Raw genomic sequence first — 24,240 nt, 5'->3', positions numbered from 1 at the left:
GTAGCTTGCTTGTGCCTGTACAAATTCACATACTTAGTACTGAAGTCACTGGATTAAACAAAAAGCAGCCCTGGAAGTAACAGCTGGTAGCCAGAGCTCCCATTTACTCTCCATGGCTGAGCTGAATGTTGGACATGGGGTGTACCCCTGTCCCACCTCTTCACACACTTTGGCATTCAATGGCACAATTTGCACAAGGAGTGAAACCTAAGGAGAAAGAGCAGCATACTCCAAATATAATCTCCATCTTAAGAGTTCTAAGGGTTAAAACCTCCGTGCTGGGAGATGATTACAGTTCTCTCCAAAGAACTATTGAAGAAGTGGGCACTACTTTCACACGTGTCCAGCTGTGGCTTCGAGTACAGGGAGAGGCTGTGCTTTGTGAGTGTTTCTGTAATGACAGGTTACAGGCACATTTGGAGCAGCACACCATGGTGCACTTTTCAGGCAATTTAATGTGGAATAAAAACCCAGATCAAGGACCTAGAAAAAGGCTTCATACAAAAAAAGCAGATCTCAAGCTGCTTGGCTGTGAAAAGATGGAGGTAATGTATAATATCTAAATTCCACCTCTGAATCCAGACAGGAAAATGCACCATGGCTCCCCATCTCAGCTGTATGGCAGATTTCCAATGGGAGAAAATGTGCACTTGTGAGCAAGGAAAAACCCATTAGTCTTAAAAGGATCCCTGCAGCCCCACTCCAGGCAGGGCACAGCAATGAATGCAGCAATCCCACCCTGCTGGAGTCCCTGGGAACTTGAGCACACAGACTGGAAGGGACTCCAAGCCATGCAAGCACTGTGAGGCTCTGGCAGACAGTCAGACAAAGGGGCCTAAATGCCACACTGCTCTGAGTCTTCCCAGGGCTGGGCATAACATCTCTGCTATGCTAACTCCCAATTCACCATCACCTAGAGATACTCAAAAGCTAATGAAAACACCAAGCTCTAACGAGATAAAGTCAAGTCACTTTGCTTGATGAGGTTTCGGATTTTCAATTTTGAGTGGTACTAAGCCAAAATACCTTTTAAATACCTTTTAAAAACTAGAAGAAATATTAAAAATAAGGGGAATTGAAGTGGTTTTGTTGTTGTTGTTGTTTTTTGTTTTGTTTTTCCTAAGATAACAGGGCATAGTTACCAAAGCTGAAAGCATTTACTGGCACTTTGGTAACTGCTTAAAATAGAAAGACTTCCTCAGTATTTCCTCAGGAAGGCTGAAGTTAGGCTCCATGTTTAAAGAAATAGTATATTCCTGCATCACTATCAACTACCTGAATTGGAATAAATCAGGATGGTTTTGTCTGATCTAATTCAACAGACATCCTGCAGCCCTTACTATACATCTGTTAGGAGACAAGCAATGCAAGACCGAAGTTATTAACTTTGAGTGGATTATTTACAGACTGTTACTTCATATTTAATACACAATAAATCCACAGATGTGTAAATCCAGAGAAATTCCCACAGTGAAACCTTGAAACGAGCAAACAGAAGTTTCAGTATTTTATTAAAATAGCATATTCAACCACTGTAACCAATAATACATTAACTTTATTCCCAGAGTACGCACAACACAGTAGTGATTCAAAATATCCTTATCCATGGTAATCAATGAAAATATCTCAAATTCAAGTGTACAACTAAAACTAAACTTTTGAAAAAATCTCTCCTTTAAAGAATACATAAAGCTCTCATACAGAATTCTTTTAAACTCTTCTATATGCAGATGTCAGTGTCTCTCACCTGACAATACCACTAATTTTTTTCTTATGCATAGTAGAACATCTCATATTTTATAGTACCCATTTTATAAATAAATTGGCATTTTTCATCCCATTTGTGTTTATCATCAGCTTCACAAAGAAACCAGTAAATAAAACTGTCAAGGACAGTCACAACAAAATGATCTCACATCAAGATATAAAACTTGAAGATACTAAAAGATGCTTCTACTCTATTTTACATAAAAAGACAGATTTAAAAAGTGCAAGGCAAGATTTGCAGGGAAAGGGAATATTTATGTTATTTTTAGGCACATCCACTTCTTTAAAGCAAGCTTCAGAATGAAATTCCAGTTCGTTCTTCATGATACCTGTTTTAAAGTCTCTCTCTCAAAAAAAAAAAAAAAAAAATTAAAAAAAATTACATCCATCAAATGTCAAGCAGGGAATTTCCTGTCCAACTAATAGTCTTCAGTTATGTCTTGTTCTTCCTTTTTTCATCCTTGCAGGTTTTGGTTTGGGAATATACTGATTGTTTGCCTGATACTCAAGTTCTTTACGGAAGTAATGAATTGCTTTATTCAAACCTTCTTCCAATGGGACCTGTTCCCAAAAGTGAGGAGAGAATCGTATCACTCTAGGTTCACATCAGCTCATTTCACAACAGTATCTTTTACAAAACAGCTATCACAAGGCAGCCAGGGAATCTCACTCTTAGCCAATCTAAGTATTAACAGCACCACATGCTGGTTACATCTCCTCACTGCTGATGCAACTCAGCTTTTAAACAGCACAAGTATTTTCTGACATAAGTAGAAAACTCAACAAATTCAAATCTCACACATGGTTATGATGGGTCTGTTTAGTATCAAAACAGACATGCATAATTCTACTTTCAGTTCCTAATGCATCGAGAGAGACAAACACCCAGCATTTAAGCCCCTTCTGTTTGTAAGGATTAAAGATCATCTTTCACAGCATGGTATAAAGCTGGCATCCAGTATCTCATTTGATATTCTTCAACCCTATACAAATAATTGTAATCCTACAAATTGCAGTGCTTAAATACAGGCATAGAATATGGAGACAGGAACAACAGAGGAGTTGTCTTCTCAGGAGCCATATGCTCTGACATGCTTGCTGACACCATCATCAGTACAGGAAGATAAAAACAGCAGCACAGAAACTGCTTGCCTTGCTGTACCAACTCTGCACTGCTACTTCAGAGCAAGTTTTCCTACTGCCTGTGCCAAACACAGAAAGCCAGAAATACAAAAGTTAAGCCTTCTGTGTTTGCAACAGTTTGCTATCACCCTTGTGCTGTCAGACATAGTCTATCAATATCAGTGAATCCTTTCAGAAGGATCTGGATCTTTTTCTATTACTAGGCTTACATTTACTAGGTAGGTTCACATGTTTCCTGGAATGATTTTTGTCTGCAGATTTAAAGAAGGGTACAAACCATTGTGCTAGTTAGAATGGGGAGCTGGCTATGAAAGTCACACTTTTTCTGGGAATTAGGCAGATCTTACCTCTCCAAGCAAACCAACTCCTATTGCCAGCAACAGGAATGAGGATTGCAGCAACACCAGCAAACCCATTAGCTATGGGCTTGGCAATGTAATTAATTATGTACCATATGCTGCAAATGATTCATTGGGCTTACAGAAAGGTAATCTCATAATATGCAAGTGAAAAAGCTAAAATGTTAAAACTGTTCTGGAGATGGCATTAGGCAGATGTTCCAGTAAGGGAAATCTACTGTTATCATGTGTCCCCTCCTCAGCCCCCTCTGCCTCCTGGTGTTTTACCACACAGCAACAGTAATTCATCTGTACGTACCACGGGTTCCCAGCCAAGCAGTAACTTGGCTTTTCTGATGTCAGGTTTTCGTTTCTGAGGATCATCCTGTGCTTCTGAGAGAAACTGGATTTCACTCCCACTGCCTATTAAACAAGACACTGTGATTTATCATCTGCAATTCACTATGCTTTGCATTTACTTTTTTTCTACCAACTGGAGCAGCAGGTCTTTCTGCAGCTCTCTGCTTCATAATTCAATCACTGAAATGCTTTGCACAGACACAGGTGCACTGCATGCAGCAGCTGGGTGATCCACCTGTTCCACAGCAACGTGGGCTCACAAAGCATTTCACAAAGATTTCAGCATGGATTCACAAAAATCAAGTTATACTCACAGACCAGTCTATTACCCTTCTATGAGGAAATTACTGTTTCAGTAGCAAAGGACAGAGCAGCGGGTATCACCTGCTTTGACTTCAGTGATGCTTTTGATCCCATAACATCCTCACTGAGTGGATGAGCTGGATGACCAGTTAGAAGGACTGAAAACTGCATGGCCAGGCCCAGAGGATAGTGATTATTTAGAGACTGGTAACTCAGGCTATATCCCAAGGGTCAATGTTGGATCAATACTGAATTGCTGATACACCAGAGCACTGTGCTGCCATCCAGAGCTCGAGAAAGGCAGCTGGAGAAAGGGCTCACAGGAACCTCATGATATTCAATGAGTTCAAAGTCCTGAATTTGGGAAGCACAGGCTGGGGGCCAAGCAGCTGGAATACAACTTGGCAGGAAAAGATTGAGGGTCCTGGTGGGCTCCAAGCTGAATAGGAACCCATGTGTGCGTGCCACAGAGAAGGAAAATTATATCTTTGGGGTGCAGAAGTGCTGCCAGCAGGACAAGGGAGATCAGCTTTCCCACTAATCAACACTGATGAGATCCATATGGAGAACTGGGTCCAGTTCTAGGCTCCCCAGTACAAGAGAGACAGAGACATACAGAGTGAGTGCACAAAGGGGCCACGGCGATGATGAAAGGACTGGAATATGAGGAGAGGCTGAAAGACCTGGGGCCCTTCAATCTGGAGAAGAAAGGGCTACAGGGAATTTAACCCTTGTGTATAAATACCAGATGGAGAGGATTAAGAAGAGAAAGCCAGGCTCCTTCCAGTGGTGCCCAGTGACAGGATCAGAGACAGTGGGCACAAACTGAAACACAGGAGGATGTGGAGTCTCTACTCTTGGAGATACTTAAAAGCCATCTGCACATGGTCCTGGGCCACTGCTGGTTGTAGGTTGCCCTGCCTGACCTGAGGGGTTGGAGCAAGTGACCTCCAGGGGTCCTTTCCAACCTCAGCCATTCCATGATTGTTGGCATTTTGGCATAATAAAAGGGCATCAGTTTATTTTTGCCCATAATCTCCAGTCTGATTTAAATAATCAGGCACTTGCCTTTCCTCAGAACAACACATAGAAAGAGGCCAATTCTTCTACCCAAATCTAGCAAATAGTTCACATGCCATTTTAGAACTAAAGCAGCTCCCCAAGTGGACTGGAACACATCAAGTTGTTTGTGAACAGACAAACAGAGGTGACAATTAATCCATGTGTCTGATGGGTTTGGTGCTGTGATTTTTCCATTTCCTTCCCTGATCTGTGAATTCACAAAAGTTTTCCAGAGGGAACAGTCTTTTATTAGAAACAACACATGCATCAGCTTCTGCATCATATGTCTGAACTCATCTTTCTCAGATCTGTCAGAAGCACTTCTGGAATGTACAGACTAAAAGCCCTTGGCTAATGGCAGCAGGATGTTTCATCTCATTAGGGAGCCACACTAGAAGACCAAGCACAACTATTTCCTTCCATTCTTGAGAGCTCTGATTTGCTACAGGTGTCAGAGCTAGAATGAGGAGGAAGCCACAGTGTTTTCTTCCCAGGTGCTGTCAACCCTTTCAAGAATCACTGTCAGAAACAGTGAAAAGAACAGAGAAAGGCTGTTGCCCCAGCATGAGGTTTTTAACCATAGTTGAAGGACCACAGTCTGCACAACTGTGAAGAACCACCTTCCTGAAGTATCTCTCTTGCAGCTAAGATATATGTAGGACATTTTCATTCACATATTTTACATTTCATTTTTGTGTTGTCCTTGTGCTAAAACAAACCTAAAAAATTGTCTAAACATTATAAAAATTAATGGGTACAGATTGCATGGATAGACAGAAAATGTATTCATTCTACTCGTCATGCAATAGGTTACAGACAATTGAGATGATTTGCATTATCTTATTAATATTTAATTATATGATTAAATGCCTTTGATAAAATTATTAAGAAATCCAAAGACTAATTAAATTATCCACATATTACACACACTAATCAAGTAATAATTATCTAATGACAATAAGTACTTCATAAACTTTAAAAAGAATTAATGATTGCACTCACCAACAAGCTTTTTAATTAACTGGGCAAACTCTAGGATAGTGTGCTCTTCTGGATTTCCCTACAAATACAAGAGACACTCATTTCAATAACAATTAAACACCTTACAATGTGCTAGACATGGTTCCAACAGGGGCAGGTTAAGCTCTGAGAAAGCTAAACTTCAAGCTTTATTCTACTTTGTTGAAAAAAAAACCAACTTTAACAAGTTCCTTACTCATTAGAAAATTTGTCCTCCATTATATTCCTGTTGGTAATTCAGTGTATGTAGGGAGGTGTTGTTCCCTGCCTCCCCCCCTGCTCCCCAAAAAAATGTCAGTCTGTAAAGGGCTGGAAATCACAGAAAAGGCCTGTGTCACTGAGCAGCCCACAGCCACATCATTTGGAAATCTGGATTCAAGGACTGTGCCCAGCTGAGGTATCATGAAGTATGCCAAGTTCTTGGCTCATCCAAAGTTAGGAACACAGGCTCATTTAGCTGCCAACAATTGCTTCTGAATCTACTACAGCTTATATATCAACACATAAGGGCTATTTGCTTTCCTATACAATATTCCTTTTCTTTTTTTTAACCATATTTTTTTAACCACATAATTATTTATTTATTTTAACCACATAATTTCCTAATTTCAATATTTTACAATCAAATGCTGAACACTTTCTGCTAGCATTAGCTCCCCTTCATCAGACTCAATTCCCTCCATCCCCAGCTTTCCTTGTTTCAAAACACTGCTTTACCACATCTTGTTTGACCAAAAGTTGAGCACTTAAGATACATATAGATTTAAATACTGAGTTTTCTGAAGACAAAGTATGTGATAGAGTTTAAACATACCAGCACTTGTATAGAAACACAGAAATTAACTCATGGCCACAGGAGAAAAGGAAAATCTAGTGAACTGCCCTGCAGAGTTGAGTATCTGATTTGGCAAAAGCACACACAAGAAATTACCTGGGATATGCATCCTTTTCTATTCTTAAATCCACTACTAAGAATAAGGTGACAACAAACAGGACAGAACAAAAATCTTACTTGACAAGTTAAGTTCCAAGCACTTTAAACAGTATTAGAGAACTATACCATAAAATACTATCATATTTTCCTTGAATCCAGGGTAGTATGAAACTATTTCTAATTATCTAGAGCTAAGCATCCCTTCAGTGCTTTTTTCCTACTAAAATCAGTCTTCAGTCATTTTCTTGCTGCACTTTGCATATGTGCCCCACATATTTTTTCCCTTAATGTTCTGATTACATACATCTTCCTAAAACAAATTAAAAACTCCAGCAACTTTATCCTGTTCTTGGAGATGTAAGATCTCAATATCAGGGGCTCAGTCTTCTTATTTATAAAGAGAATGGGAGAGTATGTTCTTCATAACGGAAGGACATTTTATTGCTCCATTTATTTTTTATAGAGATCACTATCAGTGACAAAGAGGAAAACAGAGGTGGTGTTGACCAGTGCACTGTAACTCAGGAGAGGGGAGCACTCATACTCACCAAGTTGACAGGACTGCTGACATTGCTGTTCATCAATGCCACCAACCCGTTCACAAGATCACTGTAAAAGAGGGAAGAACAGATTGGGGCAATTTCCACTTCTCCATAAATAATATTCTTGATTTAAAAAGAGAGCTGACTCCTAAGAGCTCCAGTAAAGCAGATCAGGCAGCTGAGGAATGCTGAAATCAGATTTCAACGGGTGCACACTTTCTCAAATGTTTGTATTAAAAAATGATTAATATTTCCTTTTCTTTCCAATATCCAAACATATCTGGAGGCTGATTTCCAATGAATTTCAAACAGAATAAAGCAAGCTGTAATGCAGAGGCACATAACACTACCACCTGCTTTCCAGCCTGCTGTTTAACTTGTCTTCTTATTTTCAAAATTTCTTAAACCAAGTTGGTTAAAAACCAGTATTTTGGTGTTACTTTCTCCCAGCAATATAACCCAAAGCTATTTTGGATTATTAGCCACAGATGTAGCACCTTGACCCTAGACATAGAAATCCATATCCTTTTCATTATGACTTATAATCAAGAAAGGAATGGGTACTTTGACCTGATGGGGTTTCTTTAAAATCTGATACCACTGATACTTCCTTCAGCAAAGGGAAAGAATATTTCCAAGCCAAGAATGCTTAAAATGATCCAGAAGTCCAGCATGGGTTTTTTTTTAGCTTTTATTTTTGTGCACAGTCTGCACAGCAACCACAGCAGTCCCAAGGACACAAGGTGGCAGCATTGCATTAAAATGCAAGGAGTGACAAACTGTTCAGCACTAAAAACTTGTCTGCTATTTGCTGTCTCTGGAAGGGAAGAGCATGTTAGTATCTCAAGTAAAATTCTAAACCAATTAATGTTTTTCTCCTTGATATTTTCAAAAACTTTCATGTCTCCCTTCTGAAAGTAAAGCTGGATCCTAAGAGCTCCAGTAAAGCAGATTGGGCAACTGAGGAATGCTGAAATCAGATTTCAATGGGTGCATGTTTTTTTGAGTGCTTGTATTAAAAAGTGATTTTAAAAAGTAAAGCAACTGCACATGCATACAAAGCTGACCATGCTATGTGAACCATGAAGTAAATTATCAGCAAGAACAAACAAGGCTTACCTGACATACTGGAAAGCTCTTGTCTGAGTTCCAGGTCCATAGACCTAAAACCACATGAAAAATAGGGAAGTTAATAAATACAGAAGCCCTCTTTAGCCCAATTATCTTCTCCTAACCATTCTAGAAAACTGCCTCAAGAAGAAACACTTGAGACACAAGCTCAATGTTACAGGAATGGTAAAAAATGTGCTTGCAGAGCCTTTGGCAAAGTATCAGTTCACTAAAGGTTGTCTTCCTCTTGGATCTGTCTCCAATAAACATATCCCAAGGCATTTTGTTAACCAGACCTCTGCATGAAGAAAACCTTCTCAGGGGTGTAGGACAGAGTGATGCTTTGTCCTCTTCTGGAACACTGGAAGAAGGTGCAGCCTGCACTCACAGCCAGAAAAGAGTGCCAAACATTTAAAGCAAACTTCAGACTACTAAGATGTGCTTATGATGAGCAGTTTTGATTTGCACATTAACAGCAGCCAGCTTCAAAGACACCACTAAATGTTAGTGGTTGCTAAAAAATTGTTGACAAAAAGTGCTGTGTTTAAAGCAATCAGGACACAAAAAAACCAAAAATCATGTGGCTCTAAATATTACTATCTAGGGAAATGGGAAGCAAAGTAACTTCTACATGCTACAACTCACAAAGTCACCTGTACAGATTTGTATCAAAACCTTAGAGGGGAAAAAAAGAAGTCTCCTCAGGTTACAGGCTGGTATTTTGGAGCACATTGCTGAAGTTCAAACAGACATTGATGTATACTTGAAATGTACAGAATGGTATTTGATACCATTATTTTTTTCACAGTTTAACCAAGTGCAGTACTGAAGTCTCTAGAACATGAATACTTACATTCTGAAAGCTATAGGTAGGCACATTTAAGAGGAGAAAACATTTCAGTTTAACTGGGGACACATACATTTTGCCACCAACCTGCTGCAACAGAAAGGCTTTTGGAAGGACAGAAACAGAAAGCATGATTGTTTTCCTTGAGGACAGAAAGGGCAGTACAATGGTACACAGGCCATCTGTTACTTGGTAAGCCTTGTGCTCCCCAAGGCTGATTCAGAGCCCAAAACCACACATTGGGTAGGATCAGGGGTCTAAGAGTTTATCCAAAAACTGATTCAGACAGGAACACACCAGGAGCTAAACATCAGCCTGATGGACTCCCAAACAAACAGGAAGCAGATTTATGTATTTATGTAGAGCTTCCTACATTTAGCTTAACTTATAGCACGTGGGGTAAGTTTTACACAACTAAGTATTTGTTCATGATTTTTGCAAGGTCACCCATGTGGTTATCTTTCCCACATACAGGCAATGGCTGGAAAATACAATAGAGATTCTATCTTTCAGTTTCTCTTAACAAATCTTCCTTTACAATAACAAAACAGCAATCGTAATGTTTGCATAGGCCACAATTTTTACAACTCGGTGACACTGTTCCCTCAAGAGATTATTTTCCCCATTTAAACAAGTACTCTGAACTGAGAGACCAAATACATAGCATTTCTAAAGAGATCAACACACTTGGCATTCCTGTCAGCCAAATTCTGTGACATGTAAAAGTGATTTTTTTTAGGTCTCAGTAATTGCTTATTGCTGATAATTATTTTCATTTGACCTGGTCAGCTAAAGAACTCTCCCCTTACTTCTTTTCTCAGATTCAGTAATTTTCAACATCAAACAGTTATTTCCTACAAAACAGTGATGTTGGGTAGAACATTCTATTTTAACCCCTATTACAATAATATTCTTGCTGAAGTTTAGTCAGCGTGGGAATTATTGGATTTTGTTTATATCCTCAATATAAAGAATGCTGAGATGTTTGTGCAAATTTCAACTGGTAGCCTTGTTTCTTTCTGGGAAAGATCAACCCCATTGACAGAGCACATCTTCAGACATGTACTTTCTTACATTTAAGTTCAGTATACTGGAAAACTACATTTGGAGGAAAGGAACATCAGTATTGTCTAAAATCTACCATCAGTTGCAACACATCAGGACAAGATATAAAGGTGAATTGTTCTTCATATCACCAGGAGGTCATCACTTACTGTTAGTGGTTCTCCCTGCAGAGCTTGTAGGATAAAATTACTGACAACTCTTCCATCATTCATATGCATTCGAGGACCAAAGGTATTGAATATTCTGGCAACCCTCACTTCAACTCCTTCCTGTAGCCAAAGAAAAAAGAATTGTTACTTCCTTAATAAAAGCATCTCTCTCCCTAAAAGTGTAAACTCTACCCTGACAAAAAGCTTTTTAAGAATCTCTCCTTCAGCTTTAACATGCATTATTTTCTAATAATGCAGCACTTCAAATCTCTCCTCAGCCCTCCTGAAAAATGTAGTGTATACACCAAGGTAATTTATACTAGTTCTCAGTATTTGTAATGCAAATCTAAATCAGTGCTAGAACAGCTCATGATTTTAGCACGTGCATTTTCTTCCATTAAGAACTTTTAAGATTTTCCAATAACAAGTTATCTCACCTGGGACTTAGCTACTTTCTTTGCACATAAAAGTGAAGTCTCACAATCAGCACATATATTACCAAGGCCACATTTCCATAGATTACAGAAGTCCATATTTTAGAAAAGCTGAGCATGTCAGAGAAGTATCTTTTACAAAGGCCATGAAGTGGTTTTGTAACTACAGCCCTAATGTTTTCTAGTGCCCTTCTTATTAGGCCATGTAAATGCATGCATTACAATCAAAGTCTTCAATGGTGTAGTTTTGTCCAAGAAACATTTTTATCGTTTCCAGAAGTTTTTTCTACAGAAAGCATTTTAACAGTTAGAGACTGCAGACGGAAGTAATCTCTCTTGAGTTATTTTGACTGACATGTTCATTTGGACAAGCCGCAGTTTACGATAAAGCCTACAAGCAGGATGTTTGGCCCTTGTGAGCTAAAACAGGATAGTGCTGAGCTCAGAGCAATATGGTATGCTGTAAGCAGATAGATGCTACCATCTGAAAGTGACAGTCACAAGGTAGGGAAGAAGGTATCAACCTCAGTACAGGCCTATGTATCCTCCTCGAATTACCTAGTCCTCCCACCTCCTAGAAAAAGACATGCTTGTATCAGTTACTTGAAAAAATTTGTCTGAAGCAAACTGTGTGCTCTGATTCAACTGAAGTCACAACCACAGTGTTCTGGAGTTGCAAACATTCCTTCCATAACCATTCCTTCAGAGGATACACAGACCATCTTGTATTTTCCGTGTATTTTACTAAGGCTTAGACCAATGCTTGCTCTTGTCTTGGAAGAGGGTGTATGTGGAAGAAGTGTATTGTCAGTACATTCATGGCTGAAAGCTGCAGCTCACACACACTTCACTCAGAAGAGATCTAGAAACACATTTTTCTTGGAAATAAATGTAGCTTCACCTACAAGAGACACTTAGAGGAAAATGTGACCTTCTCTCTTAGGTCTCCAAGTGACTCAAACAAATCCTCAAAGATGTTTTGTGAAAGCAGAAGAAGTAGCTTTTTACAGGCAAGAGACAGGCAAAAGGGACATTCAGTACATCAACTACTACTTGGTGTTGGGAAATCAGAAACACCAAGTAGTACAGGTAAAGCCCAACATCTCCCAGTGTGGAGGAAGTCAAATAACATTCAATTCCATTTAACGGCAGGCAAGATTTCATTCCTCATCATCAAACCTTGTTTGCAACCGCAACTAAATGGTAAACTAACAGTTACAAGGGGGGCAACTATTGTGCCACAGGAAAAGATAAACAGTCTTTGTCCAACAAGCTTGTATCCACAACAGAGGCAAAAAAACCTCTCAACATCCACTGGGTCCTTCCTGCTGAAAGAGACTCTAGAAAGAGCAGAAGTCTCTTTCTATGCAAAATGCATCAGCTGGGACCATACTCTTTATTTCTTGCTAGCTAAAACGTACAGCAATGTAACATTTCAAATGTATACTCCCAGCAGCACATTACAGAACCATGCCCAAAGCCTTCACAGCTTTGGAAATACATACTCTTATAGAGCTGCTCCTCCCTTTGTTTTGCCTGGCACTTTATCTAAAGAAGGCCACTGACTCCTTCAGGAAGGGGTTGTATTTCCCATGGGCTTTCCAGATACTGCCATTAACAAGTACAGAAAATAAGGCACTTGGAAGCTAGTATTCAAGATAAAAATAACTCATTCAACAATGCTGACCAAAAAGCTTCTCTTGCACTGCACAAGCTACAGCAGCAGCCTTGTTTTCCAGTATTGGTTGGGAACTAGCAAGGGATCTAGAAAAGAAAAACAACACATTCTCTGTAGGCACTTACTCCTAGCAACAATGAACCCATTATTTCTTCTCCCTTCTATTTATTCACCTCACCCCACTGTAATGTTGTCTTTTAAAATGAGTAACCTTTTATTTATAGTATCATTTAGCAAAGCTTTTCCCTGCAGCCTAGTGCTTTGAAAAATATATTTTCTATGCAGCTAATTTTTCATTTGCCCCTTTAAAACTGGAATCTGTCTCCTCAAAAGAAACTCTTCCACAGACAAAGAGGTTTTGGAGACAGCAATTTAAAAATTGTCATAATGCTGCTTTTGCTGTTTCATGAACATCTCATTTGAAGTGATCCTTTTTATATGCTGAGTAACTCTACTCCTTTTTGTATGAACTCTAGCTTAGCTACGTCCTGTTACTCTGAATATTATCAATAACATGTAGTAATGACTGACTACCTCTCCCATATTCCCACTATCAAAGTCAATTACTTTCCCAGATTTGCACCAGTAAGTCATGTACAGTATTTTATTACATCCTAGAGAAAGAAAAAATCCCTTTGGCGCATATTTACACTGCTAAATATAAGAGAGCTTGAGATTTATCCCTAATGCTGAAATAAAAGGCAAACTGCCTCCTGCCCTCACAGTTTAAGACAATGTCTTCCCACAGCAGATTGATCAGAAAGAAAATTCCTTGAGCAATCCAAAAAAGAGCCTGAGAGCAAGATCATAAAATGCAGGATTGTGGACTAGCAGAACACTTCAGCTCACTCTGTTATTTATCAGTATGAATTTCTTCACAGAGACTGTGCCTGTACAGATGAAAAGAAACAGTAAAGAAGCAGAAAAGGTTGTTATTGCTTACAGAGATACCTCTGTATCTCTGTATAATAAGTACTCAAGGCTGATCTGTAGCTGTCAGTTAAAATGTAGTATTAATTTACGCAGTCTTCCTTGCAAAACAAAGCTGTCCATGGTTTTCAGCATGAGTCTTTGCTGGTGATTTAGTTTCAGAGATCCCAGGTCCACAAACTATCAAGGGTATCAAGGATGCTATAATAACTCCATAACTTAAAAAGACATATTTTAATTTAATAAGCTTTTTAAGAACAGGCCCTTTCTTGTGCTGACTGTCTTAGAAAATAGATCAATACAATTCAAATACCAAGTTTCTTTTAACCAAAACAATTTGAATATGACATGTTGTGGCCATAATTCACAAGGATATGAGGTAAGCTTCTCCTGTTAATTACCAGTGCTTCCTTCTTTGTAAAGTCTGTGGATCTATCTAAACAGCAAGAATGAGCCAGACCTCCCTGCATAAAAGATCAGGAAAGGAAAAGCTACAAATGTCTGCTCTCCAGCAGACAACTGGAAGGAAACAAATCTGCTGGAGAAGTCCAGACAGTAGCAGGGGTATCACTGTGACCTGACAAAAATCTTTACCAGTATCTCAGCCAAAATTACTTAGACTGTTGTCAGCATTCCTTTCTCTAAGAGTCTCTTTCTCACTGATTCATATTCTTTCCCATGTATTTCACAGATCATTAACTCTCAAAATTGTTCCCAAACCTCTGAATTAAAATCACAGCAGAACTACTAGCACTGTGTACACTGGATCCATCTACAATGTGTTTAAGCTACAATACTCTATAGTGAGGCTGAGTCCAAGGAATTTTATTTGTATGTACTGTCAATTGTATAAAAAATGCCATTAACACTCTACTAATAGATTTTTAGAACTATTTTGCAGAAACAGTGATGCAGAGATCTGAACTACATAAACACAAAAGCTCCTAAACAAGCTAGGAAGGATAGCCTCAATCATCTGACTCTATACTTTGGGCATAATGCAGGTCCCTGAACACAGCCTACAATTTTACAGTTGAAATGTTATGCTTGTAGTTCAACATTTCAGCTATTCTAAGGCAATTCCAAAGTTATCATTTAATGTGATAGTTGTATCACAATCGAGCCCATTTCTTACCACCAAAGCTTTCAGAGTCACATAGCTGGTATGAAAAAATGGATGAAGAAAATGGAAGGAGAATAAAAATTCTCCTGTAACATTCCCTAGTGACCTGAGTGTTTCTTCAGCTCTGGAGAACTTCCTTACAGGTCAGTAGTATAAGAATAGAAAGAAATCCAGTTCACAAAACACCCTTAATATGCACAGCATTTTAATTGTTGAGTATTTTTACCTACAACACACCTAAACAGATGATACAAATCTCTGCTATGAAGGTAGTATCAGATTCTAGACAGTATTTAAATTAATCCAGAGTATTGGCACAAACATTTATACTAAGATTCCCAGGTAGCTCCAGAATGTCAAATACAATTTTTTAAGGTTGCACAGATAATTGAATGGCAAGTCTTGAAAGAAGCACAAAATTCACACTGCCATAATGTGCTAAAACTCCCCTCTCACCATTTTTTCAGGTGATAACATCAAGAAATGCTTAATTCACAAGGTCAAAATAAGTGAACAAAACAACACCACCAGCAGAAAAGAACACACTAAAAATGCCTTGTTCAGGACAAGACAAGCTACTGAGAAACTCTGACAACAGCAAACAGTCAACTTCGACTAGATTCAAAAACCATTCTGATTCAAACAGGCTGTCTGAAGTATAATGCAGAAGGTTAGTTCTACTTGACACTTTTTGGAAACACTATTATGTATTTAAGGTATCTAGCAATGTGCATGATGACGGAAATCTTTTTAAGAAATGACCAAAAAATGCAGAATAACTTTGCCTGTTTCTTATTTTTATTGAAGCGGAGAGATTCTGGAAATATTTTAGCTTGAAATACTGCAAATCCTACTGTTTGGGGCTAATTCACTCCTGCTGAAAATCATTTTAAAAGCACAATGCTTATCTACATAGAGGAAATCAGACCTTTTGAAAAGGTAAGGTTTGTTCCACTAGTAACAGGATATCACCTAAACACTGCTCAGCCCCTCTCTTTTCCCCACACCAGCTCAACAGTGTTTCAGAATATAGCTGAACTTAGGACAAGCTTGGGCAGACTTCACTAGCCCATAACAAAGTACAAGAAATATGTCACAGAGCTGCCTCTAGGACAGACAGGTCATTTGCATAATGAGTTTTTACTTAATGTACATGTGCACTGCAGTTCCACCTTATAAACCTTTCCTATTCATTGTAAATCCTGCATAAAATCTCTGAGACGCTATCACGACTCACTCTGTGGTTTTAAGATATAGCCCATGATTTTAAAAATTACCTACTCATGCCTTCTAAAAGAACACTGCAAAAAATGCAACACCCTAGAGCACAAGAATTTCTCATAAAAACTGTAATCTTCAACTGCAAATGGGTTTCCAGACTGACAAGGAATATTATGCTACAGTGAAATACTGGAGATGTCATCCTGAACGAGAGCAGTATTGGCATGTTGGACCTTAAATGATTTAAAAGAGAACAAAGCAGACAGAACCTCTGCCTTCTCTGTCTGGTAGAAGAGATAAGATAAAATTACTACTCTATACTAAAATACCATCTCTTAAAGTCTTACCACTTCAGCTTGATTCTGTTTTCAAGGTTTATAAAGTACTTAGAATTTTATAATTTAAAGGTTTAAAATTCTATACAATATACTATGATTTATATGTTTTTATATTAAGGATGCAAATAGCAAGAAATACTGATACTATTTTCTTTAGTGTGCCATATTTGCTAATTAAATAGTCTCCTAGAGCTTAGATGAACCTCAATTAAGCAAGATTTACTTATAGGTAAACAGTCAATGCTACATTAGTTAATGATGAGTTTCTACTTGCTGGTTAGGAAACACAAGAAAACTGGCCTGTATAATTTCTTAAACATATTTTAAATTGCATTTTTATCCTCATGTTACTGTCTTTGTCTGAAAACAGGCATTACACAGCTAGATATTCATTAAGGTCTGTAATTTATACCTACATCATTTTAAGACATTTCATAAGTGCTTAAAATACATTGCTTCTATGTAAGTACTCATTAAAGATCTTTCCCATTCTTATCTGTATATTCTGATTTTGATTATTCTCCTTCAACATTACACGTTTATCAGTAATGACTTTATTCAATCCCATTGACTTTTAAGCACACTAAGGTCACCTCAGTTTAATCTGTCTAAAAACTATTTACTATACTGAAAGACATATTATACCTATTAAGAACACTAAAGCACATTTTCCACAAGAAGACTGCTCATCTGAAAACACACAACAGATGGGAGCAATAAAACCTTCCCATTAAAGAAAACAGATTTTGCAAAAACACGGTAAGTGCTCCTACTTAAGACGTTCTCTTTTGCCCTCCTCCCCCTAAATACACATATTCCAGTCTTGCCATACATTGGGCCTTCAGTAATTACAGAAAAAACACTGAATCTGGTACAAGTTTAATACCTGCTTCATGTATGCATAGCACATGGTCTCTGCAACCCGCTTCCCTTCATCATAGCAGGCTCTTGGACCTATTGGATTCACATGGCCCCAGTAATCCTCATTTTGAGGGTGAACTTCAGGATCTGTGGGGAAAAAAAAAACCCACCTTAGATTATGGTATATCAAAAGATGACTATATGTGAAGAAACTTTCAGGAGAGCATTTGTGTTATACAAGCCAGCACACCTTCTCTCTGAATACTGCACTTTAGAAAAATCTTACGTTTTAACACAATTTCTTTAAAGTGCAATCACTGGAAACTGAAAACAGCAGTGGCAGATGAAAGACTAGTAAAATAACTGAGTACAAGCAAACAACAGCCAGCAACTGCTTTCCCTAAAAGAGTGTGTGAGCAGAGAGTTAAAGGCTCAAGGGCATAAACACAACTTTTACCTAATGTGCTTCAGAGGAAATATTACAGGTTATGTAGGCAGCAGTTATGTAAGAGGCATTATAGGTTATGTAGGAAAGTAAAACGTACTCAAATTTCAAAAAATAGGAAACAAGGAAAGAAAAATAGAGAAAATAGAGATGTACTGCGTTCCTTACTGAGGTAAGAGTGATGCACCACAAAATACTTACATTTCTTCTATTTTACCCTAAGCATTTTTACTAGCTATGGCTGGGCACAATCAGGTTAGACAATCCTTTGGTTTGATCCAGCATAGAAGTTCTTGATTATAAAAAACAAACAATCAAACAACAATCACCTAGGAACCTCACTAGTATGTGCTTTATATGCTTGAAAAATTACAAACTATTGGTTAAATCTCCCCCTCTGTTGTCTTTAGAATGGTATAATTTCCACTGGGTTTGAAGTTTGCATTACTATAGAACTTTCTAGTGCTGAGAGCTAATTTTTTGAAACAACCTTGACAGTCAGTTCTGATTAAACCTTCCAGATTTTATGCTGTTCAGACACGATTATGAATGAATTTGTGCCATATGGCAGCCACAGAGCAATGGTAAATGCACAGAAGTTTTACATGATTATAAAAACTCACAACAATCCTAAAAAGGCCTGAAAAGATGCTGTGGGAAAGGAGATACTCCAGAAGGGAGATTGTTCAGTTGCAGAAGAGTCCTTGAGGCTATCATTTTTCTCTGTAGAGCATGACCATAGATAATCTAAGGCTTGGGAGGCAACAGGAATGCTGCATATGCTCAGGCCACTTCGGCTGGCCAACCATCTTAGTGATCCCTTGCTTGGACATTTACTTTCCATCTTCTGAAGCTGCTCCACCAAAACTGTACACCTGGAGCTGTGTTCTTTGTCCTTCCTCACTTCTTGCTCACAAAGCTTTGTATCTTGTACCTTTGACCATTTTTGTTTACTTGTTTGTTCTTTTGAGCTGAGACTCAAATCTACTCCCACTGAGGAGGATACTGTGCCTGTGTATCTGCACTAATCTTTCAACACTGCTCTTATCAATTACACAATAGTTCAGAGCAGAAGGAAGGTTCTCTAGCAGGCACAGGGTCTGGTACAGACTCTAGGAAGTACTAAAGATTCTTGCTGCATCCAGTCACCATTCTATCCATCATTCTTTCACTCCTTCACTTTTAACAGCAAGAGGAAGATGGAGAGCATTGCCAAATATCACATTTTAAGAGACACCTGAAGAACCTGCATGCACAACCAGTATTTTCTTAGCTTAGTTACATCCTTTGTCTCTTAGACATCAGGGCAATTGCTAAATCTTAACAACACAATTCCTATGTGATGGGGAAAAGATATGCACATTTAATATTGAAATCTTTCTTCTCAGGTTTTCATTATGGCATCTGGACTTTAGAGTACAACACTCAATTTTCCCCACAAGCCCTTTGGAAAAAGAGATATAAACCAGGACACGGGAAAGATACAGTCAACACTGCAAGTCTCCTGCCACCACTCTTGACTAGATACAAAAAAAATAGACATAAAGCAAGCACTGTAAATGCCCTTCTCACATTTTAAACTGTAAGAACATCTCCTAAAAAAGCAAGCTAAGACAGTGATGAAAATCTATCATTCTGGTATCTGACAAAAGATGTAAATATCCTTTTACACAGTCATATCTGAAGAGCTCTAAATACTGTTTTATTCTTCTTACCTCCATAAACCTCTGATGTAGAGGCCAGCAGCAGCCGTGCTCCAACACGTTTAGCTAAACCTAGATTTTGGACAATGGAGAAAGAAGAACATAATTAGAGCAAGTGCAAGAATCCTTCACTCATGCTAGCTGCTTTAGTGTGATTCTGTTTTATGTGTTTTTAAAGACAATTTGATCTCTTTCTGTAGGCAAATTTAGTTGTAAATCACATCCATAGCTCCCACTTCAAAACTAGAAAAATTAAGAAATAGCAGAGCAGCACCTAACATGGGACGCGTTTGCTTCTGAGACTAGCAGTTGCACTGAATCAAGATCCAAGAACTTAATCTATTACAATCTAAATAAAGCCCAGGGAAGCATTCCACTTAGGAAATCAGGATCTTGAAACAACATAGTATATTATGATTACCAAATCCTTCCTTACATAGATTAAAGACAAGCCATGTGAAGAAACTTACACAGAATAACATGTTATAGGACAAAAATCAATAATTTCTCCTTTATTAGGCTCTTTTAAACTGCTTGGATCATCCTACCCATAACTTCAGATTATTCTCCATTCCATTTCAATGGCTTTCTGTTCTTCAAGTTGGCATGGCAAATCAGACAAATTTCTCACCTCTGTCATTCTGGTACCTCAATAGCTTCTGAATCACTTGATTCTCAGAACTCTACTCTCTAGAGTATCACTCAAAAAAGAAACTCAGCTATACTAATGCCCAGGAGTTTTTCTGACTCAACAATTCTTAGGATCACTGACACTCAGATCAGCCTGCATCATACCAAATGGCAGAAAGATGGGAGGAAAAAGTAGTGAAGTCTTGAGGCCTTCTTTTCACTGACCCATTCCCAGCATCAAAACTAGCAGACAAAGCTGAAAACATGGCCTTGTAATTATCCAGCATGATGGCTGACATTAAACACTCTTTCAGAATTTGCTAGCAATCATGAACACAACTGTGCTATAAAAATCCCATGCTCTTAATTGTTCCTATTACTTCTGACATTACTGCACACTCCATAGCCAGCTTACAGGCACAAAGTTCTTGTCCTTTGACAGCCATGTTATCAGTGTTCATTTGCAGATATATTTAAAGGAAACCAAAAGTCTTCAAAGAGGGTAAAAATACCCCCAACTTTATTTTGCGTAAAGAAACAACTTTGTAAAATGTACAACTCATTTGCTTCATCCTCCCATCTCCACAGCAACTCTGTCAGGATTATATGATGTCTAACCAAGTAATAAAAAAAAATTCCACTTACCCAGCATGTTTAATGTCCCAATAGTGTTGGTCTTCAATGTTTTTATAGGATTATACATGTAATTAGGAGGAGAAGCAGGAGATGCTAGATGGTAGATCTGGTCCACTACAGAAAAATGGAGGGGACAGCATTATTATTTTCCCACATAAGATATTAAATGAGAAAACACTGAAGTCAAGAAATAAGTATTGCTTTGTGCAATTCCTAGCACTGGAATCCAGCACTTCCTGTATCACTACTTACAGATTATATGTACACAAACCTGTTGTAACTCTAAGAAAAACTTAATTTTTAGTAAAACAAAACCTAGCGGCATAATGTAATATATCAACACTGTTGACATGGATATAAATGTCTGTGCTGGTGTTCACACTTTTCCACTTATAAAAAATTTAGCTGAGAACTTCCAAAATGTTTAGAAGCTGCAAAAGTATTTGTAACATTCTGTTATCCTCAAGTTTTTAAGTGGCTACAAGTTTCAGAGTATTTTTCTAAAATACACTGTGAAGCAAAAATGATAGAAACATTTTTTCAATATGAGGAGAAACCTTCTGGGAAAAATAAATACTGTATTTTTATTTCTAGATAATCTGCCAATGAAACATTAATCAGCTTTGCATTATTTATATATTAAATATACATTGCAAGATACAAGCATGCAAATTTGTCTTTTTTTCCCTGTTACTTTTGTCACATATATGCAATGCTTTGGATAATACAGTATTTTAGCTTTAATTAAAAAACAAACACACAAATCAAAACCCAGTAAAGAGATTTTGACACACTCCTCCACTCCCTGTTGTGAAATACAATTAACCAAAGAACTAGTTGAAATTCATTGTCTGAGGTGATTGAAGGTTGGAGGTATTAGCAACAAAAGACTGTTGGCAACAAATTTGTTAAATTACAATAAAAACAAAGCAACGAAAACTGGATTCAGTGTCATAGGCAGTATCTGATATAAAAAGCCCAACCTGCAAGCCTTTCATAACATGACTCTTGTAAATATATTAACGTCTTTCTGTCTTCTATGTAACTTGAATCACAGCAAGCCAGAACTATCTTAAAAAAAAAAAACACTCTTGGATAAGCAACTGCAAAAGTAAAAATTAAACATAAGCTCAAATGAGATATTTAAGGAAGGACAAATCCCCTACATCAAGGTCATTCAAGAAAAGCAATCAAAAGGTGAAGTAATAATTAGAATGGCCTGATAAAAGAAAGAGAAAATTACTCCTTTGTGTTTTAAAAGAAAAGTGAGGGGTTTAGTTTTTTTTTAAGAAGACTTGACATTGAAACCAGAAAGAAGCTGGAAAAGTCAAGGCTAGTTGCTATTCTGACAGAAGAAAATACTGCACGGCATAAGGCTGCCCTGCCCTAGAACAGAACACTACTGGTCAAACAAATGTTTTCTTTCAATTTCCTTAGGTGTCTTATTATTAAAAAGCAATAGAAAATCACAGCATTATAAAAAATCTGTACTTTGACCACATGTTGATTTCTCATAGCCTTCTGTTGGGGGCTTTAACTTTCACAGTATCTGTGACATTATGAGCTTTTTCCTCTAATAAATTACTTTTCCTACTTAAAACAGGTTAGAAGCACCCTTGACTATAAAAAAAAAAAAAAGACCCAAAAAAACCCAAACCCAAAAACAAAACCAAAAAAGTTTTCCTTTTTCTCTATTTAAATACAACCATACTTAGTTAAACATCACAAGCTGTATATGAGTTACATCTAGTAAGGAAAAAATAAAAAAATCAGAAATGGTTTGAATTGGAAGAAACCTTAAAGAGCACCTCAATCCCACCACACATTCCACTAGACAAGGCTGATCAAAGCCCCATCCAGCCTGGACTTGAACACTTTCAAGTGTTCATCAGGCATCCACAGCTTCTCTGGACAACCTGTTCTGGTGCCTCACCACCCTCACAGGAGTGCTTCTGTTTCCTTCCTCTAATCTAGACCTTCTCACAGTTTAAAACCATCTCCCCTTATCATATCACGATATGAAAAAATAAAATATCAACTATGAAGTTATCACCTGCTTTTAACTAGCTGAGAACACTGAAATATTAGAGGAATGTGCCTCCTGTTGAAGACTTCCTTCCCATTCTCAAACGTCACCTGACAAAGCAACTATGTAAACCTTCGCTTTCAGACCTCTAATATAGTTTAAAAAAAGCAGACTAGTAGGGCAAGAGCATAAATAAGTGGCTTGAATTATCCATGTGAAAGTCACCCCTTATTCTTCAACAGCCTATTAAGCAACGAAAAAATGAAAAGTAGGTAAGCCTTCAAAGAACAAGTATCTCCTTCACAGTAAAAAAATCACATTCTTTTTAAGATAAGCACATGTTCTGGTAATAACACTTTAAAAATACCAGCAATATTAGCATGGTAAAATATTCAACCTACTTTCTTTCTGAATCCCTAATGAAGTGTGCTTGTATATAAATCAAGTTTTTCTAGATTAACTGTTGTGTCTATTGTCTACTGGGCAAGCTCAGCTCCTGATTTTTATGTAACACAGCTTGGATAAGCACACACTGGTTCATCCGGGGGAAGCTTTTCAAAGTTCACCACATACTGCAGTCCTGCATTATCACTGCAACACAAGAAATCATGCAAAATAATTTTATTCACTGATTAAACTCACAATGTCAAGTGACCAAAATAAGGAGAAATTATTTCAAGCCATACCTCACCCCAGAGAACAATTAACTATCAACATAAACATAAGATGAGCTCCTAAGGCAAACTTAATGACTGTTACTGCAAGTTTTACTGTCTTGACAGAGTAATGATATTTGACAGTATGCTCATGCAGATGCCACAAAATATATTTGCTTTTATGTTGCCATTCTCTCTTTGGTCTACAGCTGTTTATCTCTACAAAGCAGGGATGAATTGCTGCCTAGAAGATGTCAAAACAGCCCAGAAAGGTAAAGAGAGACGGTTTTGGCAGATGCGTAATGTTGAATATTTATTCTCACATAAAAAGGTGCAGAGAAGTAAAATTTCATGTAGCAGGTTCTGCTATTTGTTGTTGAATGATCAGGAAACAGTACATGCAACCCCTATCAACTCTGGTGCAGCATCAAGAGTTTGTCACAAAAGGCACCTGTAATAGCAATACAAACAGCATCCAAAGATGACCTGATGCAGTGAGAGCTGGCAGAACAAAGCTCCCAGCTCAGGCTCAATTCCAAGCCCTGCCTGCATTGCTAATCCAAATGAAACTTGCAGGAGTTTCTTCTGCAACATGAAGCTAGTTAATTGTTCTGCATGATGAAATGAGACATGGAATAACTACTCCTTACTTTGGTCACTGTGACACTGTAAACTTAAGCAGTGAATAAAGCTGGAATCATTTTTGTGCTGGGGAAATGATGGAAAAATGTAGCGTGGGGTAAATTTTAACTGGATTACTGAACTTCAACACACTTCCTACAGATGAATTTTGAACATGAATAAAATACATAACTGCCCCAAGTTTTGCTTTAAGCATCCTCTTCCCATAGCATGCTACTGTCATAAAACCAAAGAGAAGGAGTAGACTGGAAGCTGGGATAAGGAATGCTCTGTAAAG

The 24,240-nt window shown here is 37.9% G+C and overlaps 1 protein-coding gene across 1 annotated transcript in view; it reads right to left on the bottom strand.

Annotated features, from left to right (window-relative positions):
* Positions 1–1,494: 1,494 nt before the first annotated feature.
* Positions 1,495–24,240, bottom strand: part of UXS1 (UDP-glucuronate decarboxylase 1) — a 55,457-nt gene continuing 32,711 nt past the window's right edge. Inside the window, exons 7-15 of the mRNA XM_058018801.1 lie at positions 20,649–20,753; positions 19,386–19,445; positions 17,251–17,372; positions 10,641–10,760; positions 8,589–8,632; positions 7,476–7,536; positions 5,976–6,033; positions 3,568–3,671; positions 1,495–2,328 (exon numbers count right to left, since the gene is read on the bottom strand). Of these exons, the coding sequence (XP_057874784.1) occupies positions 2,197–2,328; positions 3,568–3,671; positions 5,976–6,033; positions 7,476–7,536; positions 8,589–8,632; positions 10,641–10,760; positions 17,251–17,372; positions 19,386–19,445; positions 20,649–20,753 (806 nt within the window). The 3' untranslated portion in view covers positions 1,495–2,196. The remainder of the gene's footprint in view (positions 2,329–3,567; positions 3,672–5,975; positions 6,034–7,475; positions 7,537–8,588; positions 8,633–10,640; positions 10,761–17,250; positions 17,373–19,385; positions 19,446–20,648; positions 20,754–24,240) is intronic.

This window comes from Melospiza georgiana, chromosome 2, assembly GCF_028018845.1.
Source record: "Melospiza georgiana isolate bMelGeo1 chromosome 2, bMelGeo1.pri, whole genome shotgun sequence".
Taxonomy (NCBI): Eukaryota; Metazoa; Chordata; class Aves; order Passeriformes; family Passerellidae; genus Melospiza; species Melospiza georgiana.
This window is presented reverse-complemented; position numbering and strand designations above follow the sequence as displayed.